Below are 19450 nucleotides of genomic sequence, written 5' to 3' on the forward strand. Positions count from 1 at the left end.
CAAATGGGAAGGCAGCTCCCAATGATAACCATGAGTATTTGAAAAATTCTAAAATTAACTGTGCAACACATCAGGTTTTGATTCAGACTGTTCAATTAAGACACACCCAAGGAGACAGCCAAGGCAGAAGGAAAGAGGAACAGACAAGAGGAAGGGAATGGTAAAGGCAGTACTTTTTTTGTAAAAGAAAAAGGTGCCGGAACTCACACACGTCATACAACCCACCTTGCCTACCCTACAAGGTTCCATCCAAAAAAGGTGCCGGAACTCCGTTCTGAGCGTTCTATGAGAAAAAAAGCCCTGGGTAAAGGGATGAAAAGGAACTGAAGAAATAAAATGCCAGGAAAGAGCAATTGGGAGAGAAATTAGTGTGGTGCCACCCGGTCAATGACCCAAAGGGCCAGGAAGCATCTGCGCTTTCCAAAGTACAGCCCTGGTCACACTTACAAAAGATCACCTAGCCTTTTCTTCAAAATCACGGTTGACAAAACATTACATATTTTTTTGACATCTTACACTGCAGGGAACAATTTAAAATTGAGGAGAGGCTATTTATATTTCAGTACACAAAATGGTGACTTAAGATTGTTTAAGAAGGGGATGAAATGAGGTCAGGGTCATGTAACCAAGGAAGAAGATTGAGGTCATCAGGACAATATGGTTGTTGTAAATTTCAAATGGAGAAGCGTCCAACATTACTCATCTTCCTTACCTTTGCTTTTTCAATTTGGTACGCATGTCTTCAGGAAGCTAGAAGCACCTTTGATATGGCAGCAGGTAAGGAAAGCAGAATCCTCATTACGAACTGTAATCGGGAAGCAGCTTGAAGGCCAAACTTTGTCCTTAACAGCCAGGCTGGATTTTTCAAAGCTATAACAGGTCAATCAGCTCCCAAACATGTGCCCTCCTGGTTCCAAAAATCATACTAACCAGAGGTTATGGAAGTTAGAAGTCCAAGACATCTGGAGGACATCAGGTTACAGGAAGGTAGACTTTTAAGTAAACTTCACAAACTTTTTAGAAGCCATCTAACTTTCTTGTTGGCTGTTAAGTAATAGTGTGGCCTCATGGCGCCACCTAATGAACATTTCAGGACAAGAAAGTTGATGGGACCATAGGAATCTCATTTTGGAAGAAGAGGACACCCAGGTTTTTGGATGACCAGAGGGCCCCCACTAGTAATATAAGAGCAGTTCAAAGGTATTAAGTCCATATAGTGGATTTCTATTATATTCAGCTGTCTCAAATCTGCAAAGGTGATTGCCTTCAATATTGCTTTCAGCATGAGCATTAATCTCAAACTTCAAATTAAATTTTCAATATGAATAAATAAAAAAATAACCTGCCAAGTTTTTCCATTTTAATCGCTGCAACTAAGAAGTAGCTGAACTATAGAATGGATGGAAATTGTTGCTTCTTGATGTGGAACCATTTTTTAGACGAATAAGAAGTGGGGAAAGATGTTACACCATACTCTCTTCACTTACATTTCAAAACGTTTCCAACTTTTACGTTCATGTTTGCAGTAGTGGAATGGACTGGTTGGCTGAGTTATAGTTTAGGTGAATTTTCTCTGGTGCTATTCCTTAGGAGTCAGCTTATTAAATACACATGTATGCTACTTTATCTGTTAACAGTAGCCCGACTTCAGTTTGAACTTTGAGGAAAAAAGAAGCTATTTCCCTTGATTTCCCAGGACTTATCAAAAATTAGTATGCACCAGAATCTGGCAAGACTCAGTCAACTTTGTCAAGCCTAGCTCTGCATTTTCTAGCTCCTTAAATTGCAATAGAAGTAATCAGGATATGCTGTGACTAAAAGATTTATGATTGGCAACAAACTCAAGTCTAGACTGCTGACCCAGGTTCACCATTTGGGAAAGAGCTTTATTTTTAAAAAATGATTATACGATACACAATTGGACAGCAAAGTCAGGATATGAGCAGGAAAAATATTCAGAGCTAATAGGAAAAGGGACTGACATTGCCTTTCCTCTTTGACTTATCCTCATGATTACTAAATCCAAATTTATCTCCCCCTTTCCTTTAGAGCAAAACCGATTTTACTTTTACATCCAGAATGTTCAAACCAACCTACAAACTGTATTCATTTATTTAATTTACTTCACGCCTTTGTAAGCCTGTGTGAATTTAATTGTGACTCTTCTGTGAAGGCTGTCATGGCATCAGATCTAATGACAGAAGTCCAGTAGAAATGCAGGGACAAGAGGGATTCTGGTGGAAATCACGTCCAGCAGTTTCTTCAACTGGTCTGTATATACGTGGAGTTGAGATCAGGATAAAACAAAATGGGACCACCACTCTCAAACCCTGACTCTACCCTACAAAACAAATCTCAGACCTTTGCAAAGGCAGATAAGGCACTTACCACACCAGTTGATAAATTCCTAAAAATGAAACTCTGACTTTATCTGCTCACCTCCCCTTTTCTACAGGGACCAAGACTGAGAACTGCTCCTGTTGGGAGCTGCTTAGAGCATCTTCAGAGTAATGGAGAGCTCCCCAGTTGAAAAAGACAATGGATGCACCAGAGGCTGTAGATGAAATCCATCACTGAGGACAGCAACAAACTTTTGGTACCCCCAACCAATGTAGATATACAAAACCACCAGATACTGCTAGTGGTGTATCTGTAGAGCAATGAAAGGGAATTGTACAATCTGTTGCAATCTCTGAGTTGTGCAGGAGTATCGTGTTGATAATCTTGGGCAAGTCCAATCTCATTATCCAATCAATTCTAGCATTTCCTCCTGATCGACTATTTTCTCCCGAGGCTTTCCGGCCAGTTTGCCTCTTGTCACTTCAACAGCATCAATCTTCTCCCAACCCGAAAAGGAAACAGGGTGGACCCCTGTTAATTGGCAGAGAAAGGGGAAGTACAGATCAAAATCCAAATTAACCACACATACACAAACCTCAGAATCCCTCACATACGCAGAGGCTTCTTCAGAATCAAATTATGAATTAAAGACATGCTCTCCAGACAAAGGACTAGGCAGACTCAAGAGTCCCAGAAAAAATCAAATTACTTTGCTGTTTCTGGGAAGTTTCTTCTAATAGCATCACTCTATCTTCAGGGACAAATTGCCTTTGGTTCATTTAAACATTTGAATCAATTTAGAGGGAACACACTAATTGAAAGCATTTAAATAAAATGGCAATAAAAAAACCAGTTGGGCTTGAAAATGCTTTTGCAGATATATTAGGAAAGGGCCACAGCAAAACTGATTCAAATTCAACCACATCATAAAAAAGAGAGTCTATTCCTTTGAGCTTTTTCCAGGTTTCACATGTCACCGTGAAATTATCAAACCCGGGGCTCTCTGGAGGACAATCTGCTTACATTTCTAAGCCTATCAAAATTGCTGCTTTATATAGACCTAGTTCTCACAGTAATACACCACTTCTGTGCCCTCCTATATATACCAAAAAAAGCAAGAAAATAAAGACTTGGGTAGAAAATCTGCCATGTGCTAAAGAGTCTCTGGTGCTGCCAATTCCTTTCTGCTGTTTTTTTACCTAGGTAGCAATATCAACTGTGCGTTCTGAGGGACCCCTTGTCCCTCTAGTATTTGAATCTCTGGATATTATGCAAATCTGCAGAAATAAATAAACCCCACAGAGGTAAGGGACTTAGTCCCTAGAATGTTTATTTAAGATTGCAGCCTACAATCTCAGGGGATACTTCTGCATAAGAGGTTCAAGCAAAGATGTTCGTAAGCATAAGTACATAAATGTGTGTGTGTGGGGGGGAACTGTCAAAAAGCCAAAATACCTTGTCATTAGAAAAATCTCACATGAATAGCATGCCAATCCAATATTCAGTTTATATCCCCCCCCCCCCCGCTTTATCTGAACAGGCAGCTGAAGAGAATAGCAAAGCCTGGGGACCACATTTGGGAATTTTTGTCCTCAAGCAGGTATGTTTCCTTGAGACAAACAGGCATAATCCAGAGAGATCAGTTCTAAGACTCGAGAAGCATTGCAGGCTCCTCAAGACAGCTTGGAGAGAAGTCCCACTTTCAATATCAATCCCACAATAAAAAGTAAACAACCTCAAAGCATTACAATGAGCATAGACTAAGATTGCAAAGACATTTGTCACAACACTAGGAGATTCCGGCCAAAACATTTAAGATAGGGATTTGGGTTCTAGAAAAGGTGAATTGAAGATAGCCATGCAAACGTGGTGCCACACAGTTTTACAGTTCATTAAAATACATTCCTTAGCTGGAGTAGTCCAAGTCGTCGTAAGAGTACTAATACAAAGCGGGCAACTTTTCACATTCCAGTTGTTATATAAACTCAGGAGCTTCCACCAGCAGACACAATGGTGAGGGCTAGTTAGTGATTTATTTTAGTAGCCTTCTGCTGGCCATAGATTCCTCACCTATGCATAAAAGCAAGGTTTCCCAACCTTGGCTGGAGGATTCTGGGAGTTGACATCTACACATCTTAAAATTGACAAGATTGGAAAACAAGATTGTTTATGCTAAGCCCTGGAATGAAAAGGGGATGTTGGCTGTTAAAAGTGTGGATTTTAAAATTAAATGGATTGGCAGAGAAGGCAAAATTAAATGTTTTGTCTAGAGACAATGGATTAGACAACTTTATAAGAGACTGGAAGCCGTTTGTGGACTTTCCACACGTTATATACAATAACAGAGTTAAGAGAGGGATTTGAAGAATCAAATTTGAAGAATTCAAATCCCTCTTAACTATCTGTGTGTGTATATACGCACACACACACACACACACACACACACACACACACACACACATATCCTCGGGGACCACCTGCTGCCGGCGTCGACTCCCCTCCGCCCTGTGCGTTCCCACAGAGAGGGCCTCCTCAGGGTGCCTCCGGTCAGAGAATGCCGGCTGGTGGTCCCCAGGGGGAGGGCCTTCTCTGTGGGCGCCCCGGCCTTATGGAATCAACTGCCGGTTGAGCTCCGGATGGCACCGGATCTTCGCTCCTTCCGGCGCGGGTTAAAGACCCATTTATTCGAACAAGCTGGCCTGGCCTGATGGGGGAATGTTAGGGTTTTAATGTTTTTTTATATTTTGATTGTTTTAATTTGGGCAATAATTTAATCCTTTTTAACTTTTGTACTTCTATTTATAAGCCCTGTTCACCGCCCTGAGTCCTTCGGGAGAAGGGCGGTATAGAAATTCAATTAAAATAAAAATAAATAAATATATAGAGAGAGAATATTTGTTTTTTCCCTACACACATGGTTTTTGTTGTTTGTTTTCTCTTTTTCTTTGTTTTGTATTTTAGCTTTGAAGATAAGAAATAAATGTGTAAAAAAAAGGATTGGAAAATGGTATATGGGAGACTAAGAGGCAATTGCAAAAATCTGTCACATACCTCGGGATTGAAGGATGCGGCTCACTAAATCAAAGCCTTCCTTGGCACTGGAGAGTTGCAAGGCACCAGACTGCAGATCTTCTAGCACAGACTGGGCTGTGTCAAAACTGTCGTTCATAGTTGTGATGATAACACCTGTGGGTCCCCTCTTTACCCAACCACTGCAATAGAGCCCTGAAAAACATAATGCCCAACCAGGCAATTGAGATCCAATGCTTTGTTTTGAACAGATCCAAGCAATGGCCACGAATCTGCAGTAACTTCTTGTGGTACATTCATTCAAAGTCTCCTGCTAATGCCAGGGAGAAGATATACTTGCACTATCCGTTCAAGACCAATACAAGATGAGGTCTGGAAAAGCTAAATTCTTCTTTTTTTAGTGGATAGCATAGGCGTGCATATGTAATCTGAGTCCCAATAATTCACGCTGACCATTCATTGTTCAGCCTTGTAACTGAACTGTCTGTTTCCCCATTTGTCTTTATCACACCAATTTGTTCTATGCGGCACAGCACGAGTTCTACTAACCTGGTGCCCCAAGAACTCTGCCTGAATTGTTGGGAATAACACCTCGCTTGCTGTCAAAGGGTACTGCGGGATCAATTGGAAGGCTTTTGTATCCAATGCTGCTAAAAACCAGGCCAGACCTTAGTTCCTCAATCTCTCCAGTGGGAACTGCTTTCACAGCATCTCCTGCCGCCTGCACAGTCCAGAAACAGGAAAACGGAGAAGAACAATGTTAGAGTGACCATCCTATAAACCAGTTGCACGATCAGGTATCCCCATGGTTCAAACAGCATTCGAGGAAGTGTGAATGGAATGGGAGCCCACCTTAAGATGCTAGAATCTAACCAAAAAAAAAAATAGCTGCAAATCAGTTCTTAGCCAATTCTCCTCCTAGATGTTGGTTGGGCAATCAGCTTTCTTACCAGGACAGCCTCCTATCACAGGCATCAATGCAAAACAAACAAGAGTTCTTTCCACAATGCTACACAGAACGTGAATCCTCGGAGACATGTATAGTGGCTTAGTGAAAGCCTACCTTTTAAGCAGAGAGCAGGCACTTACCCTGATTCTTCGAAGTAGAGTGGGAAAATAAAGCTATATTTAACTTATTGCTAAAAGTGGGGAGGTTGTTGCCAACCTTAAAGTCATAAATTAAGGGCGGGGGTGGTGGTGGTGGTGTTGAAGGACCAGAAAGGAAAAGGTTTGAGATCGTACTTCCAACCTGTTGACAGCTAACTGGATCGCTCTTGCTCTCTTTCCATCCATGGTGGGCAACACTTCCAGCGGACTGCGCAGAAACTTCAATCTCCACTCTTTGGATGCAGAAGCCCAGCGGCCACCCACCTCCTCTGGCGGTTCTTCCAGAGCTGTTTTGATCATCAGCTCAGTCAGGCGCTTCTTTGGTCTTGGGATGTCTGAAAGTTACAAAACTATTGGGAAACAAGGGATTTACCAGGGGACGGAGTCTGCCCCTGTGCCATGCTGAAAAGAATAACCTGACTTGTCAGCTACCACCTCACGCCTGTGCTTCACAACCATTCAGTATCAGCTGCCATGAACTCAAGGTGGGCTTCATAGGAGGCAGGGGGACGCTTTGAGGGGAAACGAAACCACTGTATCTTCACTGCGAGATGGGCTTCAGGGTCAAACCAGCTGGGAATGGAACACAGCTGCACACCAAACCTACATCAGAAGTGGCCGTTGTAAAAACCTCTTGTTTGAATTTGATTGGACATGGGGGGGGCAGTGATGGGAGGCAAGTTAGGAAGGGGAAAATTAGATTTGGGGATTTTGGCCCGCGAGTTCTGGCGATGCATTACTGTAATTCACTTGACTTTTAATAAACTATACCTTTCTCAACAAATGGAGTTAAGGATCGTTCCTACTTAAGAAGTTCAAGCTGAAGCAGGTCTGACACTGATTTTTATTCTCTCTCTCACACATACACGCACACACACACTCACTTTCTTTTCTTATGTTATTTTTGGTGTGTTTTTTATGTCACTTTTTAAACTTTCCCCCTTGTCCTCTTCCCACCCCTTTTCCTTTTGTGTTGCAATTTTGTATTTTAACTTTTTTATTTTTGAAACTTAATGAATTTTTTTTGTTTGTTTAAAAAGAAATGCTTGGGGTGAAGCTAGAGCTGGCTTGGCTGGCAACGTGGATGTGTGCATTTATTTGCAGAAGATTCCGCATTGTCAGTCGAGAACCTGTTATGATTTGGGGTACACAAATGCTAGTAGAAAGGTAGGGGGCTAATCTGTGGTATGTTGTGGAAAGGAGGAAAATGGCCACGTATATCAGTTCATTATTCTCTATTTTGCAATAGGGGCATCAGGACAAGTATGAAAATTGGATTCATTAGGAAGTTAATTATTTAAGAAGACAAATGCATGCTGAATGAATGTGTCCTGAATACAAAAATGAATGGTCACCATGAATGAAAGTCCACTGGGGTGGTATGATGAAAAAATCCCAGATTACCATCTCTTAATCAAAGCCACATAACTGGCAATTTTTCACCAGCAGAGAATCCACGAAAAGATCTTCCCTTAGTATGTAAAGCAAAGAGAAGAAGCCTGGTTTTTGAAATTAGAAATAACGTATCAGAAAGGCAATTTAGGCCAGCTCAGTGCTGAAACAGAAATTTGAGCACAGAATTTATCTAACCTTCCTGAAAAAAGCATTCCACCTACAGTTTCTTCTAATTTACATTGTTCAGTTGCACCTTTTGTCACATACTTTTTCTTCTCTGACCTTCACCTCCCCACTCAACCCCCCCTGCTTTTATGGGGCTTCTTTCTGGAGAAATCTCAGCCAGGGAATAGTCCCAGCTCTCTCCCAGAGTTACAAAGCATGTTCAAAACACTGCAGTTCAACCAGGCAACGCAGGTGGCAGTTTATTATTATTACACAGAGATGTTCTGATGGAAAATGAGAGAAAACAAGGAGACGCGTCTGGCTCACTGAAAACACGGAACACTAAACCATTTCGAAAGATGGCTGCTGTACAAATTTGTCCCTTCATAACAATTCACGTGGAATTTGAGGAAGGGGACAACCGAATTTCAATTTCCCAGGGCTTTAAAATGAGCTTTTGTCTGGCCTCAATCATTATACCTAACGATTATGACTCATAATTGCTTTCCTTTGGCCTGGATCATTTTGGCCAACTGTTACATTATAAAATATCCAACTTATTCAAGGCCCTGGCTACTGAATTACCTCAAGACATTACTAATTGCCATTCAGATGACCCATCTAAGGTTTCTGCTGATTTGTTCAAGCACAGAAATGGGCGAGGAGGAAATCGGAACCATATTATGGTGGAGCACCCTTACTCTCCAGTGTTGTCCAACAGTACACCTAGCAACTACATGATAAATGGTTAGGGGAGTATTCTGGGATCTGTGGTTCAGCAACATCTGAAAGCCTACAGAAACCTACCATAATTCACATAATTGCTTCATTCATGGAACCTAGCTTCTCTTTCCATCTTCACAGTATTTTGGGGTTTTGCTTCTCCTCATGCTGTACCTATGGGGTGTAGGCCCAAAGACAGTCATACACTGTATGACAGGAGACTACTTTGAGGAGATTGCCAGACAATTTCCCAGTTCTGCAGGATTGGTGAATGAAGATATCTCTGTCTTAATGAATAGTGAGTAGTTTATTTATTTATTTATTATTTTAATCCCATTTATATCCCGCCCGTCTCCGAAGACTCAGGGCGGCTTACAATCTAAGCACAAATCAATGTGCTTAGCAATGTTTTATTTATTTATTTTTTATTTTAATCCCATTTATATCCCGCCCTTGTCCGAAGACTCAGGGCGGCTTACAATCTAAGCACAAATCAATGTGCTTAGCAATGTGCTTAGTTCTTAATCCCCACTCCATTTAATTTTAAGCAAGGAAGATTTTCTTCCCATGCAAATCTATGGAATAAATTTCCAGTCACTTGGACAAGAGGAAGTATCTCCTACTTTCTGTCTGTCTCTTTGACCATTTCCGCAACTGAAAGTGTTAATATGCCCTGTTTGCTTTTCTTCCTGAGTCTGTCTCTGTCTCTCTCCCTCCCTCCCTCACTGGCTATTCTTTAAACCCCTGTGATAAGTCAGGTTAGAAGTACAAACTAGAAAGCTTAACTTTTTGTAACTGATCAAAATCCTATGATGGCTAGCTTTAAAAATTGGCCACAACAACTTTTAAAATGCTCAGTGTCAATATTGTGCCTTTCTAATTCTATTTTAATAAACAACCTGATTCTTTAGATATGATATAATGTCACTTCTGTTCCCTAACCGGGCCTGCTCCACATGTGTTGGGCTAAGCCATCTATCATACCAGTCTCAGTTAGAGAAGCCTAAAACTTTTGTTCCCATAATTAATTTATTGCAATTATTTGTCTTTCAGTCCTTCCTGGCACTTTACAAGCAATGTAAGGATTGTGAATAAAAATATGATAAGTGTTAGTGAAACCAATCTAGATGAGAACAACCCAGTAGAAGAAAAAGGGAAAGCCCCCTAGTTTTTGAATTAAAATTCCCATTTAGAGAATATAATTAAAGGAAATGGTTTTTGGACCATTATTAACAACCACTCATTTACTAACTGTCCAAAGTTATGATGGTACTGAATGAGTGGTATTTACAACAGGTCTTTGGTGTTCTAGCCCATGGTTCTGTGATCACAATCTGCGTGTTTGGCAAGTGGCTCATATTTATGACAGTTGTAGTATCTACGGTCATGTGATTGCCAGTTGCAACCTTCCCTAGTGGCTTCCCACAACTAAAGTCAACAGGGAAGGCAGAAGGGAAGGTTGCAAGTTGCTCCTGTAAATTGCTCGCACCAACGCAGCTTTTTCTTTTGAGGAATCTGGCTATAGTGTATGGGGTCCTTCACTGACCTGGCATCAGTCTCTCCAACTGCCATGATGGCAGCCTGCACACCTACCCTCACACCCAGCAACCACCTAAGATTTGAAACTTCCCACCAGCTTTCCCACTGACTTCGCTTGTGGGAAGCCAGCAGAAAGTTGTGAGGAGGTCCACACTTAATGACCCACAATCCTCAGTTCACAACAGCAACAGGGCCTGTTGAAATTGTAGTCACTATGTTACACTTTACAACTGCATTGCTTAGCGATGGAAATTCCGGTTCCACTTGCTGTTGTTAAGAAAGGACTGAAGATTTAGCTGAAGTCAGATATTCACCTGTTAGTTTATGCTAGTTTTATCAACAAGTATCTGACTGATCCTCACCTTTAATGGCATCCCCAAGATCTCTGAAGTCTGCAGGATCCAGGAAAGGTCTAACACTGGGTAGGTTGATCATTTCCCGAAGTTCCTGAAGGTTTCAGACACAGAAACACAGGGCAAAAATGTAGGTGACGGTAGGAAGACTGACATTCAAACATAGAGACAGTAATAGGCTTAGTTTTCAAAAATCAGCCAAAACTGGCTAGGCACTGTCACCTGGGCAGGTATTATTGAGAGTAAAAAAAAGAATCTCCTGAGAATTATAGCATGCCTGGACCTAAAGCTTTCCTAACTCTGCTTAATCCTTGCAGCTGCAACCACAGCTTCAAAAGCAAAGCTGACATTTACAAGCAAATCAAGATGATACCCATAGAAAGCCTATCACATGATTTTGATCAGGTAAGCTGATGCACAGGTGCCATGAAACAACCCTGAGAAGAACAGTGCACTCCTATCACATCAACAAGTGTGAGATGAACCTCGGGGTTCAGAACCATGAACCGGACGCAGTTTCGTTAGATTCAGAGCAGTACATTCACTTCCTGCTTGAGCATCCAACAGGATGGGGCTACTTCAATTTCCAAACCACAGTCAGTGACCGATCTTAACAGGGACCACAATGTGGACGCTTCTTTTGCCCTTTTGACTGGTACGCTACACTTGCTCTCCCCCAAAGTGAGAGGAAACAGAACCAAAAAGAGTAGCTTTAGGCAGTGAGATGGGCGGCATATGAATTTAATAAATATTTTTTTTAAAAAAGTGAAAATAATGAATAGTCATACATTGTAGAGGATATAGGGAATGACTATGAGTAACAGGAGGAAGAACAGCTATCAATGCAACAGTCTGAGAAGAGGATCTTGAGCTCAGCCAAAAAAGTAACACGAGAAAACCTCTTCCTAGTTCACACAAAGATAAAAGTGGAGGGGCGGGGGGACGAGGGAAGCACATTCAGACTTGCAGAGTCTGTCACTAGAGCTGTTAACAATAAATGTAGGTCCGAACTGTATCTAATTCTTAGTTTGGTCTAATCTGTTGGGCTGACATACATGCATGTGCTTATTCCCTAAGTATTTCACAATGTTTATATTGTCAATTGCAGTATCAGCCAGCAGCAGTTTTGCAGAGGGCTTCAGGGTTGCACTCAGGGCTTCAAGTAGAGCCTTGGTGGAACAGAGGGCTAATGCCTCCTTAAGTAACACCAGCTGCCTGCAATTAGTGCAGGTTCGCGTCCCACCAGGCTCAAGGTTGACTCAGCCTTCCATCCTTCCGAGGTAGGTAAAATGAGGACCCAGATTGTTGGGGGCAATTAAGCTGACTTTGTAATTATGCCGCTTGGGGTGTGTGTGAAAGCCCTAACAAGCAGGCATATACATAGAATGAAGGCTACTGCTAAGCTTGTAAGCCGCCCTAAGTCTTCGGAGAAGGGCGGGATATAAATGTAATTAAAAAAAAAAGTTGGGTGGGCTTTTCAGTGGCCTTCTTACACATATCCGTCTCAATGTGAACTTGTCTTGGTAGCACAAACAACCTCGCTAGAGATCAAGACCTGTTACGGAACTACCCTCCCTCCCTTTTTTTCTTTTTTTCTTTTACCTTTATGGTGAAAGCCACCTGGAGGGGACCCCTTCTGCCAATAAGATACACCCGTTTGACTTTACTGCTGGCCAAGGCCGAGAAGGACTCTTCAGTGATGTCGGTTTTCTAAGGGGGGGGGGAGGAAGAACACGGATTAGGGCAGGCAACCTGGAACGAGCAGCCATCTGTTCGAATAAATTGCATTCAATGGAAAGACCTTCTCTCGGGTTAATGCCATAGTAATGGAGCCGTTTGGCCATTTTTCACAATGCTGCATCTGCTGACAACATATCAACACTGCGATGGAAAGGGAAAAAGCTGAGGAGAGGAGAGCAGGAAGGGGGGAAGAGGCAACACTGATGGGAATTATTAATGTGAGAAAAAAGGTATTAAAACACACAAATAAGAGCAAATTGAACCCCGTTGCATTTATTACCGATATTTTAATCTCATTTTCCTTTTTTAAAAAAAAAAGAATTCAAGCAGCTAGCAACGTACAAAAAGCAGACTTAATACCAGCATTTTAAGTCTCAGTAAAGATACTTCCAAAACTTCGAGGCAATAGCCTTCATGTGTTTTCCACCTCCAAAGCCTAAGAAAAAGCACTCTCAAGTCTGGGGAGAAATAGACAAAGCTAGAGGATCAATCTGGCCTTAGATATGCACTTTTGCCCCCCCTCTACTTGAAGGTATAAGAAATCTTGGGAGATCATGATGGCATTTCCTAAAGCCAAAAACTGTTCACTGCCCCCAAGAATTCTAGCTTCCGAGGGAGAAAGAGAAGCAAAAACTGCCCCGCCACCTTAAGGCAAAAGAGAGAACTGGGGAAGGTTGAGGAGAGGCAGGGAAGGATAAAAGGGTCATGCCCCAAAAGTAAGGAAGGCAGCAGGAGACGAAGCAAACCGGAAGCCTTCTCCTGGAGGACTCTGGAAGAACGCTTCACATGCGACAACCCCATTCCTGCAGCAGCAGACGCAGGGTGTACCCCTGTCCCCTCCCATAAAACAGACAAGTGTTCACCTGAAATGCAAGACTCCGGGATGGCTGCAGTCAGGGATCTTGCCAACAGCCTTCATTATCTGACAGGGTATTTTCTGGCAGGTCGAGAGCAGACCTCGCTGTTTGGCTCCCCGGCACGATCAAACGAGCTAGGGCTCCTTTCAACTTACCCGAAGAATTTCAAGAGGTGAGAGGAGAATCCGTGCAATGTCCAGCGCCACATTCCCATGACCTAGGATGACCGCCGTCTCGCTGTTCAAGTCTGGTTTCAGCTAGAACAACAAAGAGATGTTTCACAGTAAGCCAGAGGCTGCCAACCTTTTGGGCACCGGGGACAGGTTCCGTGGAAAGAGGTTTTTCCATGGATCGTGTGTGGGTGTGTGGTTTTCTGTGCTGCCTGCATCCTCGGATGGGGCTTTGCTTGTTTGTGCGGACTGGTTGCTGGCACGCCGCAGCCCGGTACTGGTCCACGGACCGGGGGTTGGAGACCCCTGCAGTAAGCCTTCAACTCATGCTAGCCTGGCTTCATTCTCAGTCTTTCGTCCAAGGCAGTCAGCCACCAGAATTTCTTCCTTATAATTTCAGGACCAGTTTGAGACTCTGAAAGCTCTTCCACAGCCTTTAAGATGCACAATGATACAGATTATGTCCAATCACACAGAACACACAGGAAAACATTTCTACTTTCAAAAGACTTCTTGCAGGGAAAGACTGTTGTAAGACAAGGATAAATTACAAGAGCAAGGCTGTTTTCCCTTCATATTTATCACTTCTTCATAGGGAAAAGTATGTGGGGGTGCACTATTTAATAAGGAAATACCCTTTCCCAGTAATTTCTGAGTTTATGCCAATACTATTTATTTGAAGAGCACCGAAGGGCCAAAACTGCTAAGCAGCTTCTATTTTACAATGACAACTATTCACAAATGAAGTTGCTTAGCAAAAGTGGAGGGTACATAATCATGTCCATCACAAAAGCTGCTGTTCCCATGTTCCACACCTGATGGCAAACACTCCTCCAAGCATCTCTATTTTTCTTTTTTTCTCAAGCCCCAGAGCTTCTCTTCTAGCCTTCCCATGGCAGATGAAAGAGAGATAGTAGAGTAGAGTAGAGTAGAGTAGAGTAGAGTAGAGTAGAGTAGAGTAGAGTAGAGTAGAGTAGAACCGAACCTAACCAAACAGAATAGGAATAGGAATAGAGCTAGAAGGGACCTTGGAGGTCTTCTAGTCCAGCCCCCTGCTCAATCAGGAGAACCTATGCCATCTCAGACAGATAATTGTCCAGGCTCTTCTTGAAAATTTCCTGAAATCTTCCTGAAGATCTGCAAACAGGTTCACAGTTGTAAACCATTCTGAATTTAATTTGGTATCTATGTGTTCTTTTCCAACTGCAGCTCTCTCCCTTGGATGCTTGATCAGGTGGCAACCTTGGAGAGGTGGAAGAAGGGCGACATTAAAATTCTTACGTTTCTGTTCTCCGGCAAGCCATTGTACCATCCTACAAAGGCTCTCGCCGTGTAGACGCCTTCAAGGTCCTCCCCAGGAATTCCAAGGGTCCGATTGTCCTCAGCGCCATAACACTGTGAAAAGAAGGGAAATAAGCTTTACAGCAAACAAAACAGTGGCTCAAATACATATTATATGGCCTATTTTCTGGGGCAACTTTCCCCCCCCCTCCGACGAATAAATAACTATGGCAGAATGAAAGGTCAGGAATGATTTCCTTTAAAGTTGAAAATCCCCACAAGTGTTGCCAGAGCACTGAAAGGCCATTTATTATGTCCCTCAATTCAAGGTCAGTCTGCTGTTTGCAAAACTCTCAGAGATCTGCCACTATTACATTGGTTATGTTATTACAGACACTGCTCTCTGAAGCAAATGGGTAAAGGAGTTATAATACTGTTCACTGTTCTTGGCTTTTTAATTCACAGGGCTGAGCCAAGATGGTATAAGACAATGAACTGGACAATTTTTGGCGGTGTTCAAGGGGGAGGCCTCTATGTTGCAGGAAGCAGAGTGGGGAGCAAGCAGCTAGGCCTGCCTCTTTGGCCACAACAAAGGTGGGAAACCATAAGCCCAGGCTTGTGGGGCTTTTCTGGGGGGGGAAGATGCAATAAAGGCAATAGCAACAAAGGTAGACAATGGGCCCATTCATGCTATTAATAACTTGCTGGTCCTACATCCTACATCTTGAATAGTTTTTTCAGGAGAGGAACAAGCCATACTGATTTGCAGCTACAGAATGCAGGAACTCCCATCACCTTTTGCAGTTGGCTGCCCTTCTGGAAAGGTGTGCTTTAACTCTCCTGATGCAGATCAGAGTCCTGGCATCTCTAGGCTTTTCCCCCTTCCCTTTCCCTTGTTTAATCATTTAATTGCTCATATCACAGGAGGTATTTTCAATCACGAGGTACCCTGGATGCATTGTGTAAGATGTAGATGAAATACAGAGATAGAACTTTTTTTTTCTTTTCAAAAAACCTTACGCCTTTGAAACGGCAAGTTACAGCAGAGGTCATTACAACATGCTATATAGGGATTGCGCCAGGAATTTCTTTTTCATATTGCAAAATTATGCACCTCTGCTAAGCCTCCAGAGGAGGTGCTTTGCAACTTCTTCACAGGAAGGACACACCTGTCTTTGAACTATTAAAGCAGCCATATCTTGTTTCACAAGGCTGCTCTGAAAGCCGTCTCCACCTGCCTCTGCACAAGCTGTACACGCACAGCCACTTGGCTCACAGATTTATTAAGAGAAAACTGCTTGTAAAAGCCTCGGTGCAAATGGTGAGATCTGCCTCAGTATCAGCAATGGTAATTTGTTTATCGGGACTTGTGTCTTTCTGTCATGTCACAAGGATTTGCTCAACAAGCTTTGACTGAAACAAGCCATGGTCCATTCCTGCATTCATATCTGATGCTAAGCCCTGATGAGATTTGGTTGTTGTACAGAGTAATGTATGAATACCTCTGTTAATGATTTAGCAACATATGTGAACATATCCCTTATGATTTGGTGAAGAAACAGTGAAAATAAAATACATTCAAGGGCAAAGCAACTCAAGCCTAAATTAAATTAAACCCATCACAGAAAGGATATGTGAACCAGGCTTAGTGGGCCAATTTCAGCCAAATCCAAACATCACAATTAAAAGCAGAGCTGTGAATAACTCAGTCCCACATCTCATGGGAAGATGGTCCAGGATTTTACAATGCTGGTGTATGTATTTATTTAACAACATTGCTAGTGTGCCTAATCCTTACGGATGGCAGAAAAGAAAAAACCCCAAAAACCATGAGCAAAGTATAACAAGCTAAACCTAATACAACTGATTTCTTATACTATGATAGTGGCCCCAATAGGTGGACAGAAATATATTCCAGCTGTTCCTGGAATATAGGTAGTCCTCAACTTATGTCTACAACTGAGCCCAAGATTTCCATTGCTAAGCGAGACAGTTGATAACTGAGTTTTATGACCTTTTTGCCACAGTTATTAAGTGAATCACTGCAGTTATTAAGTTAGTAACGCGGCTCCTAAGTGAATCTGTCTTCCTCACAGGCTCTGCTTGACAGGAGGTCGCTAAAGGTGATCACATGACTCTGGGACACCGCAACCGTCATAAATACATGCCATTTGCTAAGTGTCCTAATTTTGACCATGGAGATACTGCAAGGGCCGTAAGGGTGAAAAACGGTCATAAGTCACTTTTTTTAGTGGCGTAACTTTGAACGGTCATTAACCAAATGGTTGCAAGTTGAGGACTGCTGTATAACGAAAAACAACATATGCTCCGATGTATCACTCCTGACATACCTTCCTGTCCTCACAAAGGCCATTCCTTCTCTTGAGCCTGTTAAAATCACAGACAAGAAGACACTTACCAGGACCACTGCGTGATAGGCCTTCTGCAGCTCCTCCACCGTTACATCCCTCCCCACAGTCACATTCCCAGAAAAGGAGCAGCGGTCAGACTGGGCTGTCTGGGTAAATGTGTTGATCACGTTCTGGGGAGAGAGGTCAAGAGAGGTTCCATCTGAAAGCCATCTCCTTGTCCCCAGCAGCTAAGCGCCCAAGCGGGAGGCTATAGCAAAAAGAATGAGGCCAGGTCTGATGACTTTGCAGCATCTCACTTTACGATTCAGGCTGGCACCAGGCCAGTCAGCTCCATTAAAACAGCACATTTTTCTTCCAGATACAGTCACAGGAAGAAGGCAATATGGCCTACTGCCAGCGGCGGATATTCTAGTTGTAGACAAGGTCATATCTCGCTTACAGGAAAACACTGTGAATTTTCATCAGGTTTACCTGTCCAAACTCAAGTGATCTTAATTACTGGTCCATTCCATCTGACAAAAGCAAGACATCAGGCATTTTAAAAAAAACCCACCCACAGAATGCCATGAAATATTAAGGCTGTGCAAAGTGTTCAAAAGAGGTGCTTTGCAAAAAAAACACCTGTTAAAGCAGCCGTGTCTTTTGGAAGACTCTTTTGGCGTCTTCCAAAACCGTTCCTTGAGGTCTGTGTAAGCTTCTGTTGAGGCCACCCATGAAGCAAAGTAGATGTAGGCACACAAGTATATGGTACTGAGAGAAAAGAAGATAGCTTTGGAAGCAGCTGCACAAAGTGTGCAAAAGGCACGTCTGCTTTCACAATTCAGAGGTGTTTCTTTCACAGTACTATGCATCATAAAAACCTCTTCTGAATGCTTTGCACACCCGTAGTACGTATTTCTAGATCTTGCTTAAATGGTATGCTGTTATCCCCCACAAGATATCTTATATTTTCTAAAGGTTATATGCAGATTAAAAGGCAAGACAAAAATGGAATGAAGATAAGGTGGTGAGAAGAAAGGAAATAATTTCAGGAGCTCCTACCCTGCCTCCACTTTAGTAGATCCCTTTTGCGACTGCTAAATACGGAAAAGAAAGTTAGTACCAACCTTGACTTCTGGGTGATCAGGAGCCACTCCAAAACGAACCAAGCCAAATGGAACTGGCAACTTCTCATAAATATCCACCTGAGTCTGTTTGTGATGCTGGAGAAGAAGAATCCCAAATCATTATAATGCATTTATAACAGCAATGAAACCCTCCTTTAAATCTAATTCTCCAAGTTTCAAACAATTGAAAAGGGAATGTAAGACTATCATTTTGCCACAGCTGAATATATTCACAAATAGACTGGAAGGTATCTCCAGATCAGGCACGCTGGCTGAGGAATTCTGGGAGTTGAAGTCCACAATTCATAAAAGGGCCACGTTTGAAGACTCCTGCTCTACATCCTCTCCACACAGTAGATTCTCTGCAATTTTAGCATTCACAGAACCCACACAATCACTGAATTTGATGCCCTATCAAAGCAGAAACCTGTGTTGGAAATCAATATATTGTTAACACTTTCTTGAATATTTTACCAGTCAAGGATTATCTCAAATCTAGCTTTTCTGCTGAAACCAAGAGATATTTCTTACATTAAAAGACAAAGAGAAATTATTCCAGGCTTACAGATTCTAGATTTCTGGATCCAGCTTTTAGAAAAATGTAACATTTGCCTCTACTTTCCCTTCGCCTGGCTCTCTCTCTCTCTCTCGTTTTAAAAATTGTATTTTTTAAAAGTTGTATAAATATATTTCATATAAATGAATAAAAAGCACTCATGCACATATATTAAATCAATAAATCTGGGGCAGCCACAATTGCAGAGCAACGGAGCCCTCAAGAAGATGCAGAGCACAACAAGAGTAATTGCTGAACTTCCTGCTAGTGGCATATGTCAGACACAATACATTCCTGACAAACCACATTGCTAGTTCATTCCGTTTGGAACTTGCACCTCTAACCTTGATGCACTGGGGGGTGGGGTGGGCAACCTAGCTTTACACCAATTAACTAGTGCACTCAGGTTGCTGGCTCTTCCAGGCTCCTCCATCAATCAGTCTCACCTCACCTTGTCTCATGTCATGATGCCTCATGTCTGGCCAGGTCCAGCGCTGGCCTCCACTCTCTGCACACACAAATGCAGCTAGGTTTCCCCCCACCAAAGTAGTACCCATTTATCTACTCGCAACATTGCATGCTTTCGAATTGCTGGGTGGGCAGGAGCTAGGGATCGAGCGACGGGAGCTCACTCCATCTCACGGAGCCGAGCTTGAACCACTGGAGTGCAAACCATTTCTGGCCAGCAGTTCCAGCGTCATTAAATCACTGCCCGG

At 42.5% G+C, this 19450-nt stretch overlaps 1 protein-coding gene across 1 annotated transcript in view; it reads right to left on the bottom strand.

Annotated features, from left to right (window-relative positions):
* Positions 1 to 1788: 1788 nt before the first annotated feature.
* The window catches only part of FDXR (ferredoxin reductase), a 35939-nt gene continuing 18277 nt past the window's right edge, over positions 1789 to 19450 (bottom strand). Inside the window, exons 3-12 of the mRNA XM_081316457.1 lie at positions 18179 to 18274; positions 17120 to 17242; positions 14701 to 14814; positions 13405 to 13506; positions 12255 to 12362; positions 10662 to 10746; positions 6613 to 6812; positions 5920 to 6091; positions 5392 to 5565; positions 1789 to 2871 (exon numbers count right to left, since the gene is read on the bottom strand). Of these exons, the coding sequence (XP_081172583.1) occupies positions 2744 to 2871; positions 5392 to 5565; positions 5920 to 6091; positions 6613 to 6812; positions 10662 to 10746; positions 12255 to 12362; positions 13405 to 13506; positions 14701 to 14814; positions 17120 to 17242; positions 18179 to 18274 (1302 nt within the window). The 3' untranslated portion in view covers positions 1789 to 2743. The remainder of the gene's footprint in view (positions 2872 to 5391; positions 5566 to 5919; positions 6092 to 6612; positions 6813 to 10661; positions 10747 to 12254; positions 12363 to 13404; positions 13507 to 14700; positions 14815 to 17119; positions 17243 to 18178; positions 18275 to 19450) is intronic.

The sequence above is a fragment of the Vipera berus genome, assembly GCF_964194415.1.
Source record: "Vipera berus genome assembly, chromosome: 2".
In the NCBI taxonomy this organism is placed as follows: domain Eukaryota; kingdom Metazoa; phylum Chordata; class Lepidosauria; order Squamata; family Viperidae; genus Vipera; species Vipera berus.